Source organism: Doryrhamphus excisus, chromosome 19 (assembly GCF_030265055.1).
Source record: "Doryrhamphus excisus isolate RoL2022-K1 chromosome 19, RoL_Dexc_1.0, whole genome shotgun sequence".
Classification (NCBI taxonomy): Eukaryota; Metazoa; Chordata; class Actinopteri; order Syngnathiformes; family Syngnathidae; genus Doryrhamphus; species Doryrhamphus excisus.
This window is the reverse complement of record NC_080484.1, coordinates 10,668,082-10,694,835: the sequence shown is the minus strand read 5'-3', so window position 1 is coordinate 10,694,835 and position 26,754 is coordinate 10,668,082. Positions and strand designations below refer to the sequence as shown.

The window sequence follows — 26,754 nt, the reverse complement described above, 5'->3', positions numbered from 1 at the left end:
CAAACTACATGGCCAACTAACTACTCTCCATCCTTGTTGTTAAACTACATGACTAACTAACTCATCTCCAACTTTGTCATGAAACTACCCGACTGACTAGTCGCCAATGTTTTTTCCCAAACTACATGGCCAACTAACTATTCTCCATCCTTGTTGTTAAACTACATGACAAACTAACTCATCTCCAACTTTGTCATGAAACTACCCGACTGACTAGTCTCCAACCTTTTTTTCCCAAACTACATGGCCAACTAACTACTCTCCATCCTTGTTGTTAAACTACATGACTAACTAACTCGTCTCCAACTTTGTCATGAAACTACCTGACTAACTAGTCTCCAAACTTTTTTTCCCCAAACTACATGGCCAACTAACTCCTCTCTATCCTTGTTGTTAAACTACATGACTAACTAACTCGTCTCCAGTTGACATGAAACTCCAACCTGTATGGCCAACTAACTATTCTTCAACTTACACACGTAGCTACATGACTAACTCGTCTGAAAGTAGATATTGTGTTGTGTAATAACTTTATGACATGAAAGAAGTCCTGTAAGCAGAGAGAAAAGGGAGGTGGTGGTGGGGTGGAGGTGTTCTTCTTTCTGACATTTCCGGGTCCTGTGACCGTGCGTGCAAGAAGAGGAGGGGGAGGAGGAGGAGGAGGAAGCAACGTAATGAGTGTTGCATGTGGACCAAGTCTCTCGCTTGGTCCGTTACAGCCCCCTTCCTTCTTTCTTTCGTCCTTTCTGTGTATGTGTGTGTGTGTGCGCGCGTGTTTGTGTGCGCGCGCAGACCGGAGGAAAGCCTCCTCTGTCCTCATGATACAAGTTTGTCAGCTAATCTAAACAACACAAACACACAACACACAAGTTGTCTGTAGGTCGTCATCATGGCCGGAGGTTCGGTATCGGAGTGCAAGGAGTACTTGTTCAAGGTTCTGGTGATCGGCGAACTGGGCGTGGGGAAGACCAGCATCATCAAGCGTTACGTGCACCAGCTTTTCTCCCAACACTACCGCGCCACCATCGGCGTCGACTTCGCCCTCAAAGTCATCAACTGGGACAGCAAAACGCTGGTTCGCTTGCAACTGTGGGACATCGCGGGTAAGAGCGCTCACTTTCAGGAGAAACGTCTAAAAAGCCTTTAATTGTGTGTTTATGCTTGTTAGTCCTCCATGTTGGGTGTCTAGTTTTCCACTTTATGGTCAGGACAGATCATAATTGTCAGTGGAATGTAGGTCACGTTGTTGTTATCCACTCAAGCAGCCAAATCACCCCTCCTGCATCATACTACAAAGTACTACTTTCTCGTGTACTGTCACAGCTCTCCCATTGGGAATAACACATAGTCTGTTCCAGAGTCAAACTTTCACTATCCAAACATTGAGTAAGTAATGTTTTACTCACATTGTGACTGTTTAAAAAACTCAAAACACTGATTTCGATCATGTGACAGACACGCCTCATTTGTTGAATTTTTGTAATGTTCCTAAGCGTAAAAAGAAGCAAACCACGAGAAAAACTTTTTAAAAATTTTACCCATCATTTATAATCCTTATGTGAAACATGAACACATATTTGTTTACCTTTTCTATGCATTCTCGCAGCAGAAAGCAAGTTAATATGAGTTAGCTAACAATAGACATCATGGGAAATACCTATTTTGAAGCTAAGGCCCTCACAATATTTTTTTAAATGCCAACAGTGTTCCATATTATATAAATTATTATTGTAGCAGCTAACATGAAAAACTATTTATCTGGTGGACTAACATGCTAACCGCTAGTCTCACAATATCAAAAAACAAGCATATTGTTCATATCAATACAGCGGTGTCATGTTTCAAGATGGCGGCGCCCGAGTGCAAGCTAGTTACGGTAGCTCTGTATCTTTTCTGGCGTTTTTAGTGTTTAATAATGCTTTATTTATTACTCACTTAGTGCTTATTTGGGTTTCTTTGTCGTACAACCCCATAAGAAAGTGAAAGTGTACAGCTATGGATGTTCATCTTGTTACGTTTATAGCTTGCCGCTTGCTCCATTGTTTACACTAGGGAGCAGCTGTTAGCTTTGAGCATCCCTTCGCTACGGCGAACGATTAGCTAATGTCTGCTAACGGTGGTAGCCTGTCTGCAGAGACTACTGTGAGTGCTATTTGAACATTATATTTAACTTTCTATATTTATTTACAAAGAGAATATACTATTTTATTTCAGTGGTTATTTTTCTATAAGATTGTTTACATTTTAATAAAACTTTACACACATATTTGGCTTTGACATTTTGGTCTAAACTCTGGAAAAAATATCGGGATATATACCGTATATCGATATTCTACCTAAATGTATCGGGGTATGGGTTTTGGTCCATATTGCACAGGTTTGCTTCATAGTCGAAATAGGTGTGTTCCAATGATGTGCATTGTTAGCTAGCTCAAATTAACTAGTTTTCTTGTGTTATAATGCGCAGAAAAGGGAACAAAATATGTGTTCATGTTTCACATAAGGATTGGGAATCATTGGTAAAATTCCAAAAAAAGTGTAGTTCCGCTTAAACTTTAGGACTGAAGTTGTAAAGCAAATGAGCCTCACGTAAAAACAACACAACTGATGCTAAGAATCCACTGGGCCGGTGCCAGTTGGTGCCAAAGATTATGTGATTGGCCCGTACTGGCTCGCTATGGCGTGAGCCACTACACGCCAATAGCATAATCTTTGGCGCGAACTGGCACCAACTGGCGCCATCCCAGTGGACTTCTAGCATCATTGGTGCAACTTGGCGGACGCCATTACATTCCAGTGGATTCCAATAGGCGGATTGTTTGCGCCATTTGGTTCCACTTGGTGAACTCGATTGCTTGATGCAAGTGGCGCGACAAAGATTTTAAACATTTTAAAATTTTCTTGCCGCCAAACTCCATTTTTGGCCCGTTACGAGACACCACAAGCCAGTTGCAAGGCAGTTTGTGCCACTGCACGCCACTAGGCACCTTAATGGTGACACTAGGCGCCACAGCAAATTGCATTGGCGCGAACTGGCACCAACTGGCCCAATGGACTCTTAGCATAACAAACACGTATTCAACGGGCATAATATCTACATGACTAACTGCTCTTTGACATCAATATTGAAGTCCATGGCTAACTACTCCACAACAATGACTTACATTACACCACATGACTAACCAACCTTCATATAAAACGACACAACTGACTACTTGCCGTGTTATTGAACATATTTAGCGATTCTTTGGCACACTTTCCAGCGCGTACATTCCAACAGCTTGAGTAAGCAAGGCTGTAGTAGTTGTGAGACAGATGTGTAAATAGAAAGTTATCCTGCTCAAACAGCTATTGTTTGTCATACACACACACACTGTAAACACTTGAAGGTGACACTATGGGAGTAGTTTTTGGAGTGTAAAGCTTCCAAGGTCAGCTGACTATGTAGTAGTGTACAAAGGTAGCGTGGGATCGCCATGTCACAATGATCTGCCTACAGAGAAATTCAAAATTAATGCTTTTGTACATTTTTTCAACATATTTCTTATGATCATTATATTCCTATAATATTTCACAAAATATGTTCATATATTTTACAATTTTTTCGGGGGTAAAACATGTTGTAAAACATGATAAAGAGCTACTTGTGTGCATGCATGTGAATACACTTAACATACGCCGCATTTGAACACCGTTTTGTTCTGGATTTGTCAACAAGATACACTGTTTTTTATCTCTTGTGCACTGGAATCAAACTCCACTCTCGACTTGGGGGGTGTTATATTAACGACTTAATGTCATGTGTTGACCATGAGGATTCATTGAATAATTTAGCAAATAAAAAGTGTGATATTGATTTTGCAAGTGATGCAGGGAGATATTTGTTGTGTGTTGTTTGCTAAAGTCACAATCTTAGTTCCAATCACATCGTTGCGTATCGCCATGGCAACTCATGCTACTTGCTGCAGGGCAGGTTAAACAGAAGGTACAAAGGAGGGGGGGCTCAAGTATGTTTGAATATTCTACACATTTTTACTCTCCTGTAGTTTTGTCCTGGTGCTACTGTTATTGCTTAGAATAGCTCAGTGTTAACAATACTTTCTCGTATTTGTGTACTTTTACAGCCTTTTCCGCAAGTGTAAAATAGTGTAAGAAAAGCAGCCTTTCCTTTCAATCACGTTAATAAGGATGCTGTCTGTGGACTGGAGCTAATCCAAGCGAGCGTAGCGCTTGTGTGTGCGGGAAAAAGGAGGCGTGAGATTTGGATGCTCGAGGCCGATTACTATCATTCCACCCCAAATGGAAAGACGATTAACGCTGGTGGAAGACAAGTGATGATAATACCGTCTCCTTTCTTTCTCTACACCTTCAAATAGCCTGATGCTTCATGACTGGCTAGCTTACCTCCACTTTGCACTCTTACTTAGCGTACTTTACGCTCGCTGTCCTCAGGCGCCAATAATGAGCTGCAGCGTCTACACTCATCCACCTCATTACTCCATGTTGCTTTCAACTGCTGGCCGCAGGGCCAAATACAGCACATGGGGGACATCAGACCACCCCACGACTGACATTGTAGCAGAAGATTCCATATACAGCATCTTAGACTGGCGTTTATGCAGGAGAACATTAACACAATACTTCTGTCATATATAGGATCTTTGAAAAGTCTTTTTGTAGTAGGTACTTAAAAACGGCACAAAGGATCTTTGACAAGCATTATGGCTTCCTAAAAAACAACAGAACAAGCTTGTCTAGTAGAGAGGTCCTTAGCGCCTGTCATATAGAGGATCTTTGACTAGTGTTTTTGCAGTAGAATATTTGATGAGCATCATTCATTCATTCATTTTCTACCGCTTTTCCTCACGAGGGGGTGCTGGAGCCTATCCCAGCTGTCTACGGGTGAGAGGCGGTGTACACCCTGGACTGGTCGGCAGCCAATCACAGGGCACATATAGACAAACAACCATTCACACTCACATTCATACCTATGGACAATTTGGAGTCGCCAAGTAACCTAGCATGTTTTTGGAATGTGGGAGGAAACCGGAGTACCCGGAGAAAACCCACGCATGCACGGGGAGAACATGCAAACTCTACACAGAGATGGCCGAGGGTGGAATTGAACCCTGGTCTACTAGCTGTGAGGTCTGCGCGCTAACCACTAGTCATGGCGGACTAGTGGTTATTAATTATTAAAGGTTATTAAAATTATTAGGTTATTAAAAACAGCAGAACACTTTTGCAGCCGGTTCTCCAAAACAGCAGAGCGCTCCTGTCACATAAAGTATCTTTAGTAGATTCCCAAGAACAATAGACTGATGTTATATAGACAATCTTTGACTGGCATCAGTGCAACCGGTTCTTAAAAACAGCAGAAAGCTCTTGTCTTATAGAGAATCTTTGGCTTGTGTTTTGCAGCTGGTCTTGAAACTCAGCCACTTTTACAATAGAGTACTCCTGTTACACAGAGAATCTTTGACAAGTGTTTTTGAAGTTGATTCTTAAAAACAGCAGACGGCTCGCGTCTTGTCGAGGATCTTTGACAGATGTTTTTGCAGCTGGTGCTTAAAAGCATCAGATTTATGCTCACATGAAGGATCTTTGAGAAGTGTTTTTGCAGAAGAACAGCACCACTCCTGTCATGTAGAGATCTGTCATGTAAAGATGGTATTCATAAGATCATCTAAAATAGTTTTTATGAAATGCTGCCGTACTTTTGCTTTAAATCCAGGCAGTGAAAGCCATCGTTTCCACCTGGGGTGGCTCCACTCATGCTAAGCGTGGAATAAGAGCTAATCTGCAGTAAACTCACGTGGTCGGTCATGTGTTGAGAAGTATCGCCGTGACTTTATTATTATTTATTTTAGCATCGGAGCCCTCGCAGGCGCCCAACAACAGACAGAGCGCCGCTGTTGCTATACTGCCGTGTCTGGCTTGTACAGTTTCCATGGCAACATAGAATTGCAAAATGGACTAGCGTAGAGGGAAGTAGACTTGTTGGCAGCAGTATGGATAATCTCACCCCCACACGAACACATTACTGTAGTGTTTTTACAACGTGTGTTTTGTAGCGTTATTTGTGTCCAGCTCTGCAACACACGGACGCCGTTGTCGCTAATGGCGCTTGAATCCATTCCTGCTTTATTGCGTTAGCCGGCATATGACGCTCATTAGTGCTTTTAGCTGACATAACTTTATTTGTCCTCATTCGGGGCCACCAACAACACGGCAACTGTGTTGATGTTTAAATTGAGCGCAGACCTCTGCCAAGGCTTTACTGTTAACTGAATCATATTTGTGTTAGCTAGCAGGCTACTTCCTGGTTCACAGTTCGCAGTAGCTACTCAAATGACCCAAACTAAATGTTAGCCATCATAGAGAATGATAAATAAAATAAAGAATAAATAAATAAATAAGAATAATAAAAAATAATAATAAAATAAGAATAAAATGCATGTCATCTAGACATGAAGTGAAAAAGCTAGCTAGCTAGCTTCTTAACAATCAGGGATTAAAGCACAGGTATCAAACTCTGCTTCATTTGCCATAAACCTTTGACAAAAGAACCAATCAGCTCCGAGATAACAGGAAGTCACAACATAATTTTCTCATCGAAATTAAACACTAATCCGCAAGCCGCAGAGGATTTGTTCGTGGTCACCATCTAAATGGTAATCAGCAGGCTTACGTGAGAGATCACGCATCACAGGTTTGGTTGTGAGTAAAAGTTAGCCTGTTCTTTGGCGTATTGCTACTGTATCTGACATTATTATGCTCCTACTGCCAGCTAGCACTCCGTAGCATCAGTCAATACGATTCCTTCCCTGGAGGACGGCGGCTGGCTGATTATTGATCAAGTGGCTCAGTATTGATCTAGTGTTAACCAGTTTGCGTGCCACAAAATCTAAAGTGTTCAACGTCGGTCATTCATTCAAGTGGCCGAATGGCATTTTTATTCCATTAAACCTTTCTTACCTCATTTTCTTACTTTTAGTTCTGTCATCTCTTCTTGTCCTTTCTTTGCTGTGTGAGGCAGAAGGGCCTTCAATATGCCAACACAATGTGTTGTCTCAGGGCGGCATGGTGAATTCTGTGATAAACAAGGGATTAGTGTATGGACTATGTTGTAGATGACTAAACAAAATAGTTATCCAAGTTAGCTATAGCAGTGAAATATTTGTTTTTTCACTCAAAATCGTTCAATTCCGTTCGACTCAAATGTCCATTTATCGGCTATACAGTACAGACGTATGCACAAGGACTGGAAATGAAACCATCCTATCTCTTTATTCCACTGTGTCGTGTCTCTGGTGGATTCACCTGAGGTTATGTTGGCTAAAATTAGACTCCCAATTATGAGCAATTATCATCAGGCCTGTAGGCCCCACAGTGGACTGTTCACTGGAACACCAACTCTGCGTCACTGCGCCGCTAGCTCACTCGCCCGCTTACGTGCTTGGTAAGTACCTGCGCCAAAGTGAAAGTCGCACGCTTGGTTACGTAGTCGTTTCACTTCCTCTGCGTTTGTTTGATTTGTTATTCTGGATGTTGGTGTCTATTTCTGTATGGGCTGAATATATCTCCTCAAGGCTGGTTTGTTTTCAGTCTGGATGGTATTTTATTGTGACTAAAATGGCGAGAAATGCCTTTTAATGAAGAAGAAATCATACGTACTTGTCCGTACATTTGTTAGTAAACAAGCAACATCCCAACAAAATGTTTTTTTTAATAAATTCATCAAACAAAAGTGAAAAATTGCATAGTCTCATAGCTTAGCATGTTAGCATGCTATTTTCTAGCTTTCAGATGATGATGTAAAATGATGGAATCATACAATTCTTTATTTTTGGGTTTGGGGAATAGGCTTATCGTGGCTGAAACGGCAAGGAATTACTCTAGTAAAGTAAAAAAAAATAATAATAATGTGTGTCTGTGTGTTTGTTGGCTAGCTAGCGCCTACCCAATTAAGACAATAAGAACTGACAGAACACATTTAATAAGAAAATTTGACGAAAGTAAAGTGTTGACAATTTATGTGCATTTGTTAGTTCATATGTTAGCATGCTATATTCTGGTTCAACTCAATCAGCAACAATAACATAAATTATTTTTTTAAATAAATTCCATTAAAAAAGTGAAGACATTTCAGCGTGTTATAGCTTAGCATGTTAGCATAGCATGCTTTTTCCTGGTTTGCAGAGGATGACATATAGTGACGGAAACAGGAAGACATTACTCTAATAAAGTAAAGAAAAAATATGTGTGCTTGTATGTATGTACATTTGCTAGCTAGCAAGCTCCTTAAAAAGAAAAAGAAAATTAAAATTTTGTCTATTTAAGTGCATTTTTAGTTTGTATGTTAGCATGCTACTTTCTGGTTTACGGAGATTGGTGTAAGACGTAGCGTTTTTTTTTTTAATTTTTACAATTTGACGGACTCAATCAGCAAGAAAATAAGATAAATTCCTCAAACAAAAGTGAAAAAAATGCTTTGCATGTTAGCATGCTATTTCCTGGTTTGCGGAGGATGATAATGATGGGAATGTACGATTTATTTATTCTGTGTTGGCCGGTCTGCAGTGACATTGAATGCCCTCCCTGCCTATTTGAGAAGTGTTAGCAGGTCATTTCCCATGAAGGAAAGCGGGATGAAATGTTCATGTAGGGAATTTGCTGCAAGGTTTCTGGAGTTAACGTGACCTGGTATGCTTGTGCTAATTCCATTGTGATGTCTCACCTCAGATGTTCTCAGCGGCAGCCTATAGAAAAAAAGGCTGCTTATGATGGTGGATTACTTCTGCCATTCTCTGGCTGGATTAGTCCTTTGGCACATTAGGGGAAAGTGGGTCACATGACAACCATCATTTTTTGGGGAATGAGGAGGGGGAAAATGGTCGAAAGCCTCTTAGTTGAGATGTAAATGTGCTTCTCTGTGTTCCTCCAGGTCAGGAGCGCTTCGGGAACATGACGAGGGTCTACTACAAGGAGGCCGTGGGGGCGTTGGTGGTGTTTGACGTGACGAGGGGCTCCACGTTCGAGGCCGTGTCCAAGTGGAAGCACGACCTGGACAGCAAGGTGAAGCTGGCCAACGGCAGCCCCATCCCATCCGTGTTGCTGGCCAACAAGTGCGACCAGAAGAAGGAAGGCTCCAACAACACGTCCCTAATGGACAATTTCTGCAAAGAGACCGGCTTCCTGGGATGGTTTGAAACCTCGGCCAAGGTGAGACATTGACGCACCGAAGACATGAAGGTAGAATGTGACTTCCTGATAAGTGCTGGCTGTTAGAGAGAGCGTGACGTCTCCACTTCCCCTCTTGGGAGACACAGGTCCTCCTGCAGGGGGGAAGGGGGGGGGGAGCTTCTCCTTTCCTGGTGACTAAATTTAAGGGTTGTGAAACAGTGACATGTCGCTCTGTTAAACACTCCCAAACGTCACCTTTTTACAGCTTGATTGCTAAAAGACTGCATGGGAGCATGTCTGCTGTGATATGATATCACATGACAGTGACTGATGCTGCAGCCCACGCCTAATAGGGTTAAAGGTCATTTGGGAGATAATTGTGTTGGTGTTTTTCTCGTGGTGTCTCATGTTTGGTGCACATAGTATTGATGATCGACTCTTGATGAGTAATAAACAAAAAGCAAATGAAAATGGCAACAAAAAGACTCATCTATAATTGAAAAAAATGTGAAAAAAGCGACTTCAATTGGGGGAAAAATGCAAAAGAAACACAAAATGTGAAGAATGTCTTCCCCTTCTTCCTCTTCCATTCTTTGCTAACAGTCTTAGTGAGGTCCTCCAACACGCTTTTTCCCCCTGCGTCATGTGAACAGGGTGTGGGCGTGCCGTGCCGTCGTTCTCTTGCATTCATGTGCTTCCTGTCATGAGGAAAGGAGATGCGAGTGAGCTTGAGTCAGGAGGTTGCCCACTGCAAAGAGACTTGATCATATGACTCCATTGATGATGATATTTGACCTACTGGAACTGCCATTGATTGACGTAAGATGGGAGCTGCTCGGAGGGAGGGGTCATTAATATTCATTAACTGGCCAAGATACATGATGGCAGCTTCCTGGCTGCAGTGTGAAGGACACAGCAAAAAAAAAAAAAGTCTGTTTTCACTTTGTCTCAGTGGACCTCAGGCTCGTTTCCCAGCTGTTGTCCAAACATAGCCCTTCATATAAAGATGCAAGCATGCGGGGCTTGACAGATGAGAAATAGCCAACATGAGATGCTCATTAGCAACCTGGCAGCACAGATGGAGAAGATTGAGAGCGCTGGGTTGGGGGGCCAGGGTCTGCACCCAGGCTGGCTATGTGAACCACTACACTACACTGTTGCAGTGGGCTGGACTCCCTTATACCAATGTTTTCATTGGTCTTTAGGGTACATATGATGAACTCTGCCTAGCAACAAGTGACTGCTTATAGGCAACTCCCCAATGGTTTGATTTGTTGCAATTCCAGAAGAAAATATATAAAACAATTGTAAAAATGGGGGGGTAGCAAAGACTGAAACCGATATAATGCGTGTTCTACGGTCATTATAGTTAATAGTTCTTTGTTCTTCGCATAGGACAACATCAACGTGGATGAGGCGGCACGATTCCTGGTGGAGAACATCTTGGCCAACGACAAGGGCTTGCCCTACGAGGAGAGCAACGGAGACCGCATCAAACTGGACCAGGAGACGGTGGTGGCTGATAGCAAACCTGGCTGCTGCTAACACTCGCACCTCTTAGCCAGCATGACAACACACAAGTCCAACGCCTCTTTCAGCGCCAGCCAGGGTGGAGATATTGGGAAACTACAGGAGGAACAAGGCTTGCTTGACCTTTTTATTGTTATTTTTAATTCTAGCCTTCACTAGAGCAGAATATGTGATTTCCAAAATAGTCGTGCTGCCGAGCCACTATGTTTTTATTCCACCACTAACGGAGAACCCAACCTTAAGTACTTGAACTTGGCTCTTCAGCCCTGGACTTTACCTGGCAACAAGGCGCAGGGCTCAACAGTTTGTGTCTTTCTTTTATTTGTGATAAAGTAGCTTGTATTGACGACACACTTCACTTTTGAGTGTTTGTGTTTTTATGCTGGGCTTTAAAAAGTAAAGCGCACTCCTGTTTTTTTGGATTGGACAGCTGTGGAATATGACATCACAGTTAAGTATTAACAAGGTTTCTTCTTTTTTTTTTTTGCATTGAAGTGCAGTTCTGACATAGCACAGCACGTCCTCCTACAGTGGCCTTCTTCATATGAGTGCCTGCTGCTCTCTGCAGTTGATAAAATAACCCCAGACACAGTATTTCTGTAATGTAGCTATTATTCATGCATCAGATTTTATGTTTGAGAATCAGATAAAAATGTGTTTTTTTTTAGGTATATGGTGAGAAGCAAGAGATGCTGTCCAGATTAAATGTATTTATCTTCTTCACCGTGCTTTGGTCTGGTCATTTATGACTCCTGTCTTATACAGAATAGAGGATCTTTGAAAACAGGAAACGGTTGGATCATTGATTAGCGTGAACATCTTCAACTATGACTTCATAACATTATTCATGATTACCATTTGATGATATGAAAGGTTTAAGATATGGCAGAGCCTCGTATGGATGTTCTATACCAAGGGTGTCCAAACTTTTTCCATCAAGGGAAATTTAATAATATGGTAAAAATACTTGTATATTATTTTATACTTTGTAAAAAATATATATTTTTAAATATATATATTTTGTAAAAAAGAATAGGGTACTTTTTATATACATAAAATATATTTCAGGACAGATTTCTGTCATTAGTTATTAGTATCTCAAATTTATTTGAAATAAAATTTACAAATAGTATTTAAAATTTTTGTTTTCACATTCGACATTTTGCTCTATTTTTCCAATGTTTGTTTGCTCCACATTGGGCCGCACGTGACCTAACAACGCAAGGCCCCGCCCTTTTTGCCAAGGCAACATTGCAAACATTCAAACCGGAAGAAAGGGTGCTGCTGGAAGCCGATACACATGTGGCAGCCTTGTTGACTCTTTTTGATTTTTTATTTATTGACAGTTTTGTATGTATTATTTTTTTAAATGAATTTAAAAATTGAAACAGACCATGTCAGCGGCACCACATTTAAAAACTAACCAGTCAACCTCCAGCAAGTTGTCGTTATCCGACCAGCAGGTTAAGTGAGTGTGTCTTCCTGGTTAATGAGCAGTTGCCCAAACAGCTTTGTCAATCAATTGATCTTGTCGGCAATATGATTACGCTAATGGCACGTAAGATTAAAAACAGCATCACTAATCTATTTGGTTACATTTATTTGTACAATTAATTGTCACTTAAAGTTTGCAATCGTCGTGAATTTTATGACTATTCGCTGATATTATGTTATGTATGTATGGCCTTTGTTTTGACAGCTAGCGTGTGATAAAGTTGCACATTAGGAGAGAAGATGGACACTGTGTAAGGTTTTGTGCACTCATAAAACAAGATGCCAACAGACAAGTTGAAGAAAAAAGGAGACACTTCCAGCAAAATATCCGAAGAGCAGACCGAGTGAGTTTGGCTTAATGTCCAGTTAGCATTAGCATTAGCGTTAGCCCTAGCTGCCTGCTATCCATTAGAAAACAGCTGAGGAACGTCAACTCCACTGGAGAGAAACAAAATGGATGAACAGTGCAGGTGCGTCTCACTCAATTCAGGATATATATTGAGTGAAATATTTCAAGGCTGTATTTTAGGTATGAAAGTTTGAAAAACATTTGTGCTCTTTTAAACTGCAGTCTGTAATTGCCTGCTAAACTGCTAAAATAGCTTTTTCATGATATTTAAACAAACCTTTATATTGGCATTGTGAAAAACGTCTCCCATGGTGAACCAATGGAGATTTAAAAAGTGCACATTTAAGATTTCCTCAGCTGTTTTCAATAGCAAATGTCTAACCCAGTGTGTATTGTAGGACGCTGATAATATTAATAAAACAGCCAAGTATACTAAGATGTTGAGTCTATATAGCAACATACTGTATCCTTCAAAATTGTCCTCGCATTCCAGCTGACTGAATCTTCTCAAGGGACCATAGAAATAAAACGTATGCTTAAGAGTAGTCAGTGTACAGCTTGTGTAGCAATATATATATATATATACATATATATACAGCTAGGGATACGTACTGAAATTGGGTATTGTAAACAGTAGTAACCGGACCGAAAAGAAAGCTGTCGGTGCCCTCAATTCGGTGCTAATTGAATGCATACTCGACTTGAAGGAATGTCTTGTAAGTAAAGCAGTGTACACACAGACACCATAGAGTCTGATACTTTAAAAAAACTTTACGTTAACATTGAATCTCTTGGCTACGACACAGTCTGCACTAGCCTAGCCTAGCCAACATTGCTACTGGTCCAGATTTGGTAACACATGTGTGTCTGTTTTCCTCGTCTTTCACCACCAAAGTAGATGAAAATGTTGTGCGTTCACCGAGAGTGTCGTTGAATACATCGCAAAAGAAATGCTGCCCTTAATTGTGGTAGAAAAGCCAGTATATCAAGAAATGCTGCAAACATCATAATTAGTTATAATTAACTAAATAAATAATTAGTTATGCTAGCGAAAGAAATGCTACACTAAACATGTCCAAACACACCTGTACTGTTATGTGATTTGACGAAATAGTTTGTACAGTCATATTTTTCCATCTTGTGCATCATCTGGTCTGGTGACACTCCTCGTAAATGATACTCAAAACTGCATACTACTTTTATTGTCTATACAACAAGTAGCAAGCGTCAAGGTCTCGGGCTGCGGCTGATTGAAGGAAATGGCAGTACTCACAGCTACATAGACAATCATGTGTTGAGTCATTTTCAGTGGTTCATTCATATTGTCCTTTGAGAAGGTATAATACCATGCGTAAGGGGATTTTTATGAGATACTTATATGGACAATGTGGGAAAATGTATGAATATTACTTCTCCGAATTTTAGAGCAAGTTCTGTCGTTCTGACTCCCTCCGAGAGCCTGGAGGATGTGTGGCACGAGTGGAGTGACGCTGATATCTTCAGGGAGAAATGGGACTCAGGGAAACCAGAAGATCCAAAGACAATAAACAAGACTCCCACTGTAATCTGAAGCAGAAGATTGTTTCAACCTAAGTACATAGTGTACTCTACGTCCTAATTTGAGTGTTCTGTGTACGTCTCCAGGTGTACTATGAAGAGCCCGAGGGAAAAATTCGCCTTCCTGAATCACTGCAAGTGTACTGTTGGAGGCGACCAACAGATTTTCTAATCAACACGGTAACCTATCAATGACTTCTTATCAGCTTTGCTATGTGATCATCATAAGATGTATTCATTGATTAGGTGCAGTCGAACACAAGCATAGACCATTCCCAGTGTCCCATGAATGAGTCAAAGGATGACTTCCCCAGCGTGAAACTGCTTTTTCCTAGTAGAGTGAAGCTCAAACACTTATACATATGGTCACAAGATGTAAACGAATGAAAGGAAATAAATGGAATTGCCATGGTTTCATTTATACAGTTAGCCCACAAGGCTCAATTGAGAAAACCCATTTAAATGTGGCATTCTTTTGCAGCATTTTGTCACTCTAGACGATGTTACCACAGCGCACAGAGCTGATGTGGCATCTGTAAAGCTGACTGGGGAGTTTCATTCAGTATTATTAATTTGTGGGTAAAAATGTCAGTGTTATCAGGAAAATGCAATGCCTGGTGCTCTCTGGAGTTGAGTAATAATTGTATCTGTATATATACTCAAATAAAATAGATCATGTACCATAATCTGATCATGTTAGTTAAACCAGTGTGGTGGGATTAAGATGTAAACATCTGCTGATTTCAGCCCCTCAAATGTGAATATTTTTTAATTTCCTTCGTCATCCGTGAAAGCAGGCTTATCATCTTTGCATTTTCGTAAAACAAGATATTCATACACAAGAGCTTTGACTTTGGAAAACATTCATTCATTCATTTTCTACCGCTTATCCTCACAAGGGTTCGTGGGGGTGCTGGAGCCTATCCCAGCTGTCTTTGGGCGAGAGGCGGGGTACACCCTGGACTGGTCGCCAGCCAATCACAGGGCACATATAGACAAACAACCATTCACACTCACATTCATACCTATGGACAATTTGGAGTCGCCAATTAACCTACCCTGGAGAAAACCCACGCATGCACGGGGAGAACATGCATAATCCACACAGAGATGGCGGAGGGTGGCATTAAACTCGGGTCTCCTAGGTGTGTGGCCCACTTTGGAATACAGCTATTGACGTTTTGCAGATGACTGTTTGGTTTATATTGATTTAGTTATTTGTCAGGCTTGGCATAGCATAGCATAGCATAGCATTCAAAAAAAAAGAAGAGCACAATATTAAAATAACGCAAGCTCCTAATTTTACACGAAAAACAAACACGGAAAGTCGTGGCAGATGTTATCTCAGCATCTCATTTGCTTAATCTACCAAAGAGCCTGTAAGACTCGACATAAGGGCTCACTCTGTTCATGCTGTTGTTCTATGGAACCAACGTGCCAAGGTGCTGAAAACCGATGAGTTAGGAAAACAATGTCGAGGCCGGCAAAATTAGTGAGTGAAATTAGAATTTATTGTGTGAATGATTAATTAATTTGATATTGTCCCAGGTCTAAGACATTTTTTCTCTTGTCGGGTTTAACCTGGAGATATACTTTTATATCATATGGATTGTGGCGAAGACAAGCTGGTAATATGATGTTATCATTGCAACATGCCTCAGTTGCACTTCCCTCAACACAGGATTGAGAAATTCCTGGAAGCTTCCTGCTTTTTTGTATTTTTTTTTAATAAATCATTGCTAGATCACAATCTGCCTTTTCACTCCTGATGTCAATAGTCGTTTAATTAAATTCCCGCGAACAGCGAGCGGAGGCCACTGGCTTTCAGCCTGCGCAGATGCAATCTCCACTTTGGCTGCCATAGTCGCCGTCTTCCATCTCTCTTATTTCTTTATCGACGCGAGACCCATTAAGGTTGTCTCCTCCACTGAAAACACAGCCACCCCTTGACCCCTTGGCTGATCCTTGTCGCCATCAAGTGACACAATTATTAATATTTAATTAGTCATAAGGTAGAGTCTATTAGCGCGCCAGTCAAATGTTCATTGCTCGTATTGCAGTCTGGGGAGCATCACGGCGAGGTTAGACCAGTTGAGGACCCTGGGGGAGAGTTAAGTAGGACATATATTCGTGTCGCCTTTTAAAAAGGTTACCTGCTGCACTGTCCTGTTTTTGTTACAGTGCAGGGACTCGGCTCATTTGCACGTTGTGTGCTTTGTTTGAAGGTCCCCACAGTGGTTGAGAATACACTCACCTTTGACCTGGTGTCCCCCAACCATCATCTGCTCAGCAGCGAGGTTAGTTAACAGAATTTCCCGTGATTATATTGGATTTTTTTGATGGAATGGTGTATCGGTGCACCGTAATTACTCCTCTTTGTCCCTCCTCCTCTGTCAAGGTGATGAGGTGGATCATCAGCGAGATCTATATTGTTTGGAAAGTCTTCCACCACCCCGAAGCCACGGACCAATTTGGCTGGAAGCCGTGGGAGCACATCTACTCGCTTTGCAAGCCGGGGAAAGGTCACATGCCGCTCTACAATAGCTACGGGAAATACCTTGTTAAACTGTTCTGGATGGTGAGTGTCACCGTTTGAAGGCGTTGCATCACAATCTCAATTTTGTAAGACTCACTTGAGGCAAGACGACTGCAGTGTCCTCCTTCAGCCATATTATACTGAGCAGCCAGGACTAGTAAACAGTGTTTTCATTTGCATGGACAAATAAGTATGACTGGGTTTGAGTCTGTGGTCGCCGCGCCAACCATTGCACGCAAACAGATGGTTGCTGTGATGGCGTTAAGCTCCCATTACCTCCAACCCTCCCTTCTTCCTCCGCTTGATTGTTTGCAGCCACTTTTTGCTTCCTCAAGTGTCTTATTCTTAGTCTTATTCTTTAATGGTCCTTATTTTGTCCCCTTTATTTCCTTATCCTACACCCCTTCAAATCATGGGAGGTGGACTAACAGGCCACTGGAGTCACAAGAAGAAGCCTCTTTGATGTCAAGTGCAAATACAGGTACCCTTGATGAGGGGGTTTGAAAGAATTTAACAAAAAAAACAGCAAAACAACAAAAAAATAAATAGAGCAAAAAAATGTCTGTCCTGAAATATATTTTTACCCAAAAAATTATGAAGAAAAGTATGATTTTAAAAAAGTACCCTTTTTATTTTTTGCAAAAATTAAGATTTTAGTAGAAAAAAAAGTCTTCTTTTGACAAAAACACAAAAGTAGCTATTTTTTTCCCTACAAAAACCCGTGGTGGAAAAAGTGTGGACACCCCTGCTCTTGATTTAACCCTCCTTGGATAACCATAACCTGGATAGTGGAGCGGAGTGCCATGTAACTCTTTGTGTGCCTTACTGTCTTTTCCCCTTCTACTGACACACACACCATCATTTTACCATCTCTTCCTCTGTCCATTCAGGGCTGTTGGAGGAGAATAACAGTGGATGATTTGATGCCATTCGACAAAGAGAATAGGCTGCTGCTCCCGGCTTCCAGCTGCCGTTCAGAACTGTGGCCCATGCTGCTGGCCAAGGCTCTCATTAAAGTTATTAACACAAGACCTCACATTGTAGATGACAACAGAAAGTGAGTGTCCATTTCCATTCAAGACGTTAATCAACATCACCATGAACACATCAATAGTTGTCTTTTGATAAAAAATAATCAAAATGCAGTGGTGACTATATAAATGGTTGATTCTTTTCACTTTAAATGTTTAAAAACCTGTGTAAGAACCCCCAGCAGACAGTATTTTGCTGACTCAGCCAGGCCTTGACCTGACCTCAGAATGTAGTGGCATGTCTGTGATGGAGCAACATGGCGTGTATAAAGGTGCTTGTTCCGCCGTTCACGGAACGTTCGACACATTAATGTTTAATCTGAGTCAGGAAACAAAGGAGACTTTTCTCCCGGTGAATCATTCATAAGTCACGCTGGCCAAAGTTCCAAACTTTGCCCAGGTGTCCACTTACTGGGCAAAACCATATATATACATTTTAATGATGATTTATTTTTTCAAGACCTACTGAAGTCGCTTCCACAAGTGTCATGACTGGGGAGTGGACAGGTTGGCCACAGCCATTCCCAGGAGGGGCAATTAGAGTTGTTGGGGCCATCTGTTTGGACTACCAGTGCTCTACTCACTGTGACACACTTTATTCTAGAAGATGACTGGAAGTGTTAACTCCATAATAGTCATTTACCGCAACTGCATTGACTAAGACAAAGTATATTGATAGTACCTGGATTTGACTTTGGAAAATGTGTGATTGAAGAACCCAAACATGACTTTTGAAATGCTGTCCCTCATGGATGAGGACTTTGCTGGTGTTATGTTAGGGCAGGGGTGTCCAAACGTTTTCCAGTGAGGGCCACATCGTGAAAAACTGACGAATGCAAGGGCCCCTTTGATATTTTGTACAACAACACATGTTTATAGTCAAAAGTTAACATTATTTCCTAATTTATGTTCTAATTTATGTGGCATCTTCTATATTTCAGAACTACTACTAATCATTTAAATACATTCCACTGAGCTCCACATCATGCTCTGTGTGCCGCGGAAGCTGACAGTACACAGCCGCCTTGGGACTGCCTTTGGGCGGCATGGACCTGTCAACAGCACCCGCTGTTGCTCAGTGAGGACACAAAATGCAGAACAGTATGTGCTTTCACTGTTGAGTCCCCAAATACCAGAAAACTCCCCAACGACGCCAGACAAAGTTACTAGATTTGTTGCCAGTTAAGGGAGGGTTGTAACAACAAAATTGGCAACACTGTTGTCAACCATTCAGTTATCACAGGAGGTCACCACGGTGTCATCGTACAAAGAATGCCAAAATCATCACACAGCAACTTAACACTCAGTTTAAAATAAAACAATTTTTCATCCAACAGGGCAGTTCCTTGGCCAATGGCTGCTATTGTGGCTCAGCTGCACTTTGGACACCCCGGTGTTGGTCTATGTTTGCATACTGTGTTTTAAACACATCACACTTCTTCTCAGTAAAATGTTGCAGCTTTCCCGGGAGATGGGGGAGTTCACCTTCATCCACCAACTCACCGGATGGATCCCAGAAGTCAGCCTGATAAAGTAAGCTCCAGTGTCTTCCCATCATCGTGTATGATTCTCCTTGTTGTAGTCGTAAATAGAAAATCACACGGTGCCTAACATAGGGGTATAATAAGCTAGGGGTATAATAAAATTGAGTGCCATATTTTAAAGGTCCCCTATTATACAAAATTGACTTTTTAATGATTTTATTACAGAAATGCCCTCCCTCCGGGGGATGGAGGAGGACTTTCACTATCAGTGTTGTTTTGCTCCCACTAACGTTTGGTTTCTCCTTGCTAGATCAGCAGACAGGCTCTCGACAGCAGTTACACTTAGGACAAACTTAACGTGAATGGGGGGGGGATATCTGTCCCATAGGATTTGCATGACAAAACCACCTTAGAGCATGTATATGCGCTCCAACTGTTGGTGGGAACAAGATCCCACCTCTGACCCGGCCCTAGCTATATGAGAGACCACTCAAAAAAAAAATCAGGCTTGTCTACACATCTTAAAGTGTCAGTCAGCTGCAGACGTGGGCTGTTTGACATTTTGTGTTTCTTCAGCTAATAGGTGAACTTATTATGGTGCAGCTATTAAAAATGAGACATCACACACTCCTCATGTAAAGGACTGTAATATGGGACCTTTTTAAAAAGCAAAGCAATTAGTAACGACTTCATTTGAGTGTCACCCCTTCCTGATTCCTCTCCAACTTCCTCCCAGCGTCGTGTGCCAGAGGCAAACGTGGGATTTCATACGAGGCAGCATCCCTGAATTTGTGCACTTCAGTGAGAAAGTGGCACACAAAAAGGTGTCAAGGCGGACTTCTGCTCACGACTACAGGACCCATCGACCGGATCTAGATAAAGGTCTGAAGCGTCCCACTGTCAGACATACACACACATACTACACAACCACAAGTAACATTTGTGCATGCATATAATAAATACCTTTACTTTCATCCTCCTGCATTCATAATTCAACAAGTATAGAGCATGATGATGAATATTTCATTTAATGGCACAATCTGCCACTTGTGAATGACTAGATTGTTTCAATGCAGCGCGTATGCAACCTTTATGATATTGCCTTGGTGATGAACTTGCGGGACAGGAACAGCTCCAGGAGTAACTCAAAGCCCTTTCAGTGTCGCTTCAAGCATCACTTCCTGTTTTCCTACGCTCATGTATTATGAAGCACGCAGGGCGGGTGCATCCGTGGATGGTGGACTATAAATAAACCAGCAGAGGGAGCAGTGTGCAGGGCAGACGAGCTTCCCGAGTCAAGTGTGGTTATCCAATGACGTCAACATCCTCAGAAATGATAGGATGATTGTCACACAATTACTTGGAAAGATCGGTCTCATTCTTTGTATCATATCCATTATGTTGAGAGCAATATGAACACAAAAGGAGAAGGCACATTATGCCACTCGTCCCATTCTCTATTGAATCCGCAAGCATTTAAATCCCTAAATTGCTACGCAGTAGAGGAACTGCTTCTGTGTTCAGTTGTTAATGTGTTGCTGGCGTATTAATCTGGCGTTGCTCCCATCATGGCTCTCTGTAGTCCTTTTAAATTCATTTTCCATGGCCCCTAACTGCCTTTTGCCTCATAAAATCCACTTTAAGATGGGCCATGTGTAGATAACCTACACTATGTGTTATACCTCTTTAACCTCCTTTCATTTTATTTTCGTGTTGTGTGTGTGTGTGTGTGTGTGTGTGTGTGTGTGTGTGTTTGTGTGTATGTGGCTTGCCATTTATGTGCATGTTTCTCAGGTAACCCCAAGATGATTGTGTGTGCCAGCTTCTATCCTAATCAGCTGCACAACGAACCCTTTGTGTACACAAACATGGTATGTCTGCTATAGTTATTTTATTGTATAGTGTATAGTGTGTGTGTGTGTGTGTGTGTGGCCCCAGTCATCCCAGTATTTGCCAAGTGATTGATTCCCGCACTTTGTGTGTTTTACCGGCACACAGGCCGACTCCTCAGAGACTCTCCGTCGTTACACCCTCTGTTTGCCGCACAGCCACATCGTCCTGTTGACCAGAACCCGTTCCTGCCCCTTGGAGTTACCGCCTCCGCCTCCACCTCTGCCGGAATGGAAACTCATCCGCCAAACCAAGAAGATTGTGATCCGTGATGAACCACGGGGTAAGCCGGATGCAAAGAGAGGAAAAGAGCGCATACGAGTGCTGGTTTTTAAGTGCTAGTACAGTATTAGGAGGAAAAAAAATAGAGAGGCGTATATCAAATGATTTCAAAAGCACATATTCGGTGATACAGTGTAGGTGAATGTCTTAGATAAATACGACTAGCGAGCAAGTCTAAATCAGGAGACGCTACGGTAGAGAGGTTATACAGCGTTGGAAGATATTTGAGTAGTGAGAATAGATTCTGGCTTGCATATGTCTGACATCAGCTGATCTGCAGATAAAGTGTGATCGCTTCTGTGTTTTGCTCTTGCAGTGATTCCTTTGTCCAAACCAGAGGAGTTCATCGCCATCGCCAGCCCTTTTATCGACCAGAATGCCAAGAGCAGCTCTGAACCCGTCACAGAGCCGTGAGTTTTCCACAACAGTCACATCAGTGCCATCTTTTTCCTTCTCATACTCAGTCATAGACAGTATGGCCCATTACTGCAAGTGCCGTCTCATATGATGCTGTAGGACATAAATATGTATCTTTGTGTCAGTGTGGAGAAGTGGACCACTCCGAGGAAGCTGCTCTACAAAGCCCCACTGGAAACCATCTCTGAGACAACGGAGATGGAAAACCAAGTGGGCCTTGATCCTGATTCCACTGAAGTCACCACGACATGTGGCAACACCGTGTCTGATGAGACAGAGGTACTTCTAATTCAGGGGTGTCCAAACTGTGGCCCGGGGGCTGTTTGTGGCACCTTGTAAAACCTTAGTAGTAAAGTTTAAATGTTTGAGAGCTTATTTTTACATCATAATATTCATTCATTTTCTACCGATTTTCCTCACAAGGGTCGCGGGGGTGCTGGAGCCTATTCCAGCTGTCTTTGGGCGAGAGGCGGGGTACACCCTGGACTGGTCGCCAGCCAATCACAGGGCACATATAGACAAACAACCATTCACACTCACATTCATACCTATGGACAATTTGGAGTCGCCAATTAACCTAGCATGTTTTTGGAATGTGGGAGGAAACCGGAGTACCCGGAGAAAACCCATGCATGCACGGGGAGAACATGCAACATCATAATATGACTTTTTTTTTTTTAATTAGGTTGCGAAACAGGTTGCTATGAAAAAGTCAAAATATTATGGAAATAAAGTCATAATTAAGAGAAAAAGAAAGCTGAAAAAAGCAGAAATACAAAAACAGAATGGAAAATATTAGGAAAAAAAGGCCTCCAATGAGAAAATTTGGACCCCCCTGTTCTAATGAATCTCTGCAGGGCCATACTCATTCATGCAGTCCAACATGTGCATATTAAACAGCTTGGAAAGGCGACGTTCTATTTTCTTGCCCTTGCGTCCGAGTATGCCGTCATAAGGCTGGCTTTGTCTGTCAGCGACAACAAGGCTGCCATCCCCCAGTCTCAAAGTCACTTCTGTTGTCCCCCGGCCAGGCCACTAGTGACCAGGGGCACATCTGCACTAAACAGAGATCCAGCAAGAGACGGGAGATGAGGGCGCCGGGTTCGCCAACAACAGCGGCGGCAGAGCGAAACAGACAAGAGCAAAGATAGCTGGGAATAAGGAGGCGAAGGCGAGCGCTACTGCTAATGAGAAAGGAGAGGGAATGAAAAATAGGGAGACGCAGCAGAGCAAGAAAACCAAGAGATGTGAAAATAGAATCTCTGGTGTGAGGCAGTCGCGGCGGGTCTGCTACGGGGAGAGGTCGCGTATTGTGCTCATGGAGGAGAAGGAAAAAAAGCAGTGCAATTAGATGGTGAGCCATCAGTGTCTGCGTCTCCTGGGGGGGGCTTCATTATTACACGTCACTCTTAGCATACAGAGCAAAATAGAGTTCATATTAATTGCCCTCTTGTGTAACTGGGACCAGTTACAGCGAGGTTAGATGAGGGCGGCGTGGGCACGAGCCGAGTTGCCGGATAACGTGTGTGCCAACATACGTGTTCACGTGAGAAGGCGTTTTTTTTGTTTGTTTTTTTTTTTTAGCCGCTTTGACCCCTCCCTCTGTTTCTGTCAACTCTTGCCAACAGAATCAACATCTGCGTTGAGCCCCAGGATTAAAATAGAAAAGATGGTGGTGTCACATGATGTTCCTAATACCCCCCCCACCCCATGGTTTTCTTTCTCCCCCCACTTTAATGTGCTTTAAAGAATTAGGGCCCTTATGCAAGCATACTGCCTTAACCTCTACTATTCTTGGAATGTGTTTAATCACCAACGGTTCTTCTGTGGTTGAGGTTACTAGACTGGTCTTTGATATCCGGTCCAAGCTGTGTATAACCACTGAAAGGTAAAGTTTTCATAGCATATTCACAAACCGGGAACAAAAATAACATAGAAGAAGTCACTCGGAGAAGAGACTTAACTCTGCTGGCTGTGTCACTTAATAAAGCTCCATGAAGGCTGAGATTAAAGAAATACCCTGTCTTCCAGTTTCCAGCCCAGGACTGTGATTTGGTCACAAAAAATAGCTTTCTAATCAGAATGCGGCAGATTAAAATCCTCAGAGTCTCGCATGTAAGATCAGTCACGTAAGACAAGCGGTCTATTTGACAGGACTTACTCTGCTTGGATTTGGTTTGGAAACGCCACAGTAAGAACACGTAGACGTACACTGGAGGACAGGGGTGTCCAAGGCGCGGCCCGTGGCTCTTTTTTCTAAAAATATATTTGCTATAAAGTTGACGTGCATATTTTTGTAATATTATGATGAAACATTTTAGGAGCAAGATGTAGTATTATGACAAACAACTAAAAATTAGGCTTGTGGAAAAGTCAAAATATTGTGGGAATAAAATCATAATTATATATTAAATATATATATTATAAATATATATATAATTAAATATTATATATAAAAATACAAGAAGAAAGCTGAAATATTTTTAGAATTAAAAAGAAAAAATTATTTTAAAAAAATCATCCATCCATATTTTCTATGCCGCTTATCCTCACTGGGGTCGCTATGCTGGAGCCTATCCCAGCTGTAAAATAATAAAGAACTCCTGTCATTAATAATATAATACTATAGTAAAAATGATGTCATTGTAGTAGCATAACCTTGTGTTATTATAGAAAGAAAATAGAATATTAAAATAATGAAAAAAAGCAATTGTAGTTATTTTTTTTAATGGCGTAATATGAGAAACAACAAAAGTTAGGTTGGGGAAAAAGAGTTTCCAAAAATGGGAATAAAGTTGTAATATTTCAAGAGAACATTTACGAAATTTATTCAAGACAAAAGTTTAAATATTTGGAAAAAAAACAGCAAAAATGTGCAAAAAAGGGCCAAGAGCGACGTTTGTACTAATAATGATCTTTTTCACCTACAGTATATCACAAAGCTGATATCCCTTCCTAGCATATCTCCTTGGACATATGTTGCATCCTTACCTTTTTCACAATGTGGCCCAGGCTGGAGAACGTTTGGACGCCCCTTGCTGTAGGAGGAAGCGACAATGGGAGGTCAATCTCCTAATCCCAATTCCTCTTTTCTGTCTCAATCCCCCTGCTTATTGAGAACGAGGCGTGACTCACACGCACAAACACACGCATACGCTGACTCATCAGTTGCCGGGGATGCTTTGAAGTAACATGACACAACGCCTGAGTAAACTCTTGGACTTCCACCAGCATTGCTCCTTGGGGCTACTTAGGAGGAACAATTACGATAAAAGGAAGCTTTGAGGAAAGTTTTGTGGTTGATGTAGGTGCATCACTTCCTGTCATGGAACCACTTTCTCATAATCCCCTGTCAGGCACAATATGATGGGATTTGTTTTTGACTAATTAGGTAAATTGAATTATTTGTCAGGCAAATGAACATGAAATCGGAGCAGTTGTATAATTCCCCCCTCGAATAGAATTAACATGCTAAACAACAACATAATAACTCCTCATCTGTTAACGACAGTCAGAGTAAATTAGCGCTGCTATTCCCGAGCGATGTTTTTTGGAGCAGCAGGGGAGGAGAAGCTCTTGTCGCATTAAACCCTGTCTGGTGTCCTGTGGTGATCAGTGACGACGGCGCACCACCACAGCTGTCAGAGAATAGCCAGAGGAGGCGGAGGCGTGTCTCCGGAGGCTCGTCTCTTGAAGCGGGTCTCTAGAGGAGGCGTGTCTCCGGGGTGTGCCTTTGATAGTTTGACTCTGTCACCAGCTCTCTGTTCATATATGCCTCACTTCTTGCTCCTTTTCTGTCCCTTCAGGTTGCTACAGAGGACAGGAAGAAGGACGAGGAGACCGTCTCTACTGGTATAAGCAGTGATGAAACACAAAACTGTACAGGCACTTCTTATGGCCAATGCTTCACTCGTTATGACAAATGAGCAGGAATGACTGCTGGGGGCACATCAATACACAAAATTCATGGTGGGGTCTGGAACCAATTAACCACGATAAGCAAGGGTTTACTGTACATGTATTGTTGCACCCCTAATTAGAACTACAGTGCAAATGTGGCATTTTAACTGATCTAACAGCGGTTTCTACCTCTTTAAGTCCATATACCGTATTTTCTGGACGATAAGTCGCTCCGGAGTATACGTCGCACAAGGCTAAAAAGCATAATTAGGTAGAAAAAACATACATAAGTCGCACTGGAGTATAAGTTGCATTTTTTGCGGGTAATTTATTTTACAAACTACTTGACCAAAACAGACATTAGAGACATAGACATAGACTTTCTATATTGTCATTGCACAATAACACAGCAGTGAAATTGCCAATGAAACAAAAGCAAGTTAACGCATCACATAAATCAACCACTACTGCAATATGTCGGTGATAAACAAAACATAACGCGTAACTTATACCGTTACTCCCAAAGCCCGCAAGGCATGCTGGGTAGTCCAGCTGCACGAACAATATGAACTATGAACAATAAAACATTGGAAATGAAAACGGCCCTGCATGCCTTGCGGCAGGAATACTGTATATGAGTATATGTATATATACATGTATATGTATATGAGCCACACGGCGTAGTAGGTAGGTTACTTTGTGCGTCATGTGACTATGTTAGCACTCCGAGTCATGTTTCCATGTTAAAGGTTAAAAAAATAATTTGGGCCATTGAAAAATGAAACGCATGATGTTTTAATATAATTTCATAATATATGACATATTTAATACTATATTAAATGTGTTACATTGTGTGGTATATGTTTTTTTTAAGTGTGCCGGAGTAGCGGGTACATGACTTCCAGTCAGATGTCTGAAGGGGAACGCGGTTGTGAAAAGTCGGGGAACCAGTGGCGTCCAAAATGGCGCGCCTCTTCTCAAGTCATTGGTTCACTGCGTAAGTCAATCTGTATTCCCTTTTTTTTTAATTATCAGAAAACTGCCTTTCCTGTCAGCATCCTATTAGCTAGCAAACAAAATGGTAACCGGTCCTGAACA

The 26,754-nt window shown here is 41.8% G+C and overlaps 2 protein-coding genes across 6 annotated transcripts in view; both read left to right on the top strand.

Moving 5' to 3' along the window:
• The first annotated feature begins 645 nt into the window (after positions 1-645).
• On the top strand, positions 646-11,429 carry rab32a (RAB32a, member RAS oncogene family). The gene is made up of 3 exons (XM_058056786.1): positions 646-1,103; positions 8,948-9,225; positions 10,582-11,429. The coding sequence occupies exons 1-3, from the start codon at positions 890-892 to the stop codon at positions 10,729-10,731; spliced, it is 642 nt and encodes a 213-aa protein (XP_057912769.1). The 5' UTR covers positions 646-889; the 3' UTR covers positions 10,732-11,429.
• A 545-nt stretch (positions 11,430-11,974) lies between these two features.
• Positions 11,975-26,754, top strand: part of adgb (androglobin) — a 34,536-nt gene continuing 19,756 nt past the window's right edge. Inside the window, exons 1-15 of one of the 5 annotated variants that reach the window (XM_058057599.1) lie at positions 12,034-12,184; positions 12,416-12,554; positions 13,985-14,120; positions 14,204-14,296; positions 16,342-16,413; positions 16,515-16,694; positions 17,543-17,709; positions 19,130-19,216; positions 19,904-20,049; positions 20,962-21,038; positions 21,166-21,340; positions 21,656-21,749; positions 21,882-22,035; positions 25,563-25,608; positions 26,531-26,653. In XM_058057599.1, the coding sequence (XP_057913582.1) occupies positions 12,490-12,554; positions 13,985-14,120; positions 14,204-14,296; positions 16,342-16,413; positions 16,515-16,694; positions 17,543-17,709; positions 19,130-19,216; positions 19,904-20,049; positions 20,962-21,038; positions 21,166-21,340; positions 21,656-21,749; positions 21,882-22,035; positions 25,563-25,608; positions 26,531-26,653 (1,615 nt within the window). In that variant the 5' untranslated portion in view covers positions 12,034-12,184; positions 12,416-12,489. The other 4 variants (XM_058057600.1, XM_058057601.1, XM_058057598.1 and 1 more) reach the window with 4 other exon arrangements.

What these genes read in the sequence shown, in the direction of transcription:
- rab32a (XM_058056786.1), top strand. Translation starts at nt 890, where the DNA reads ATGGCCGGAGGTTCGGTATCGGAGTGCAAGGAGTACTTGTTCAAGGTT. An exon ending in GCAACTGTGGGACATCGCGG is followed by an intron (nt 1,104 to 8,947) that starts GTAAGAGCGCTC and finishes GTGTTCCTCCAG; the next exon opens with GTCAGGAGCGCTTCGGGAAC. An exon ending in GGTTTGAAACCTCGGCCAAG is followed by an intron (nt 9,226 to 10,581) that starts GTGAGACATTGA and finishes TTCTTCGCATAG; the next exon opens with GACAACATCAACGTGGATGA.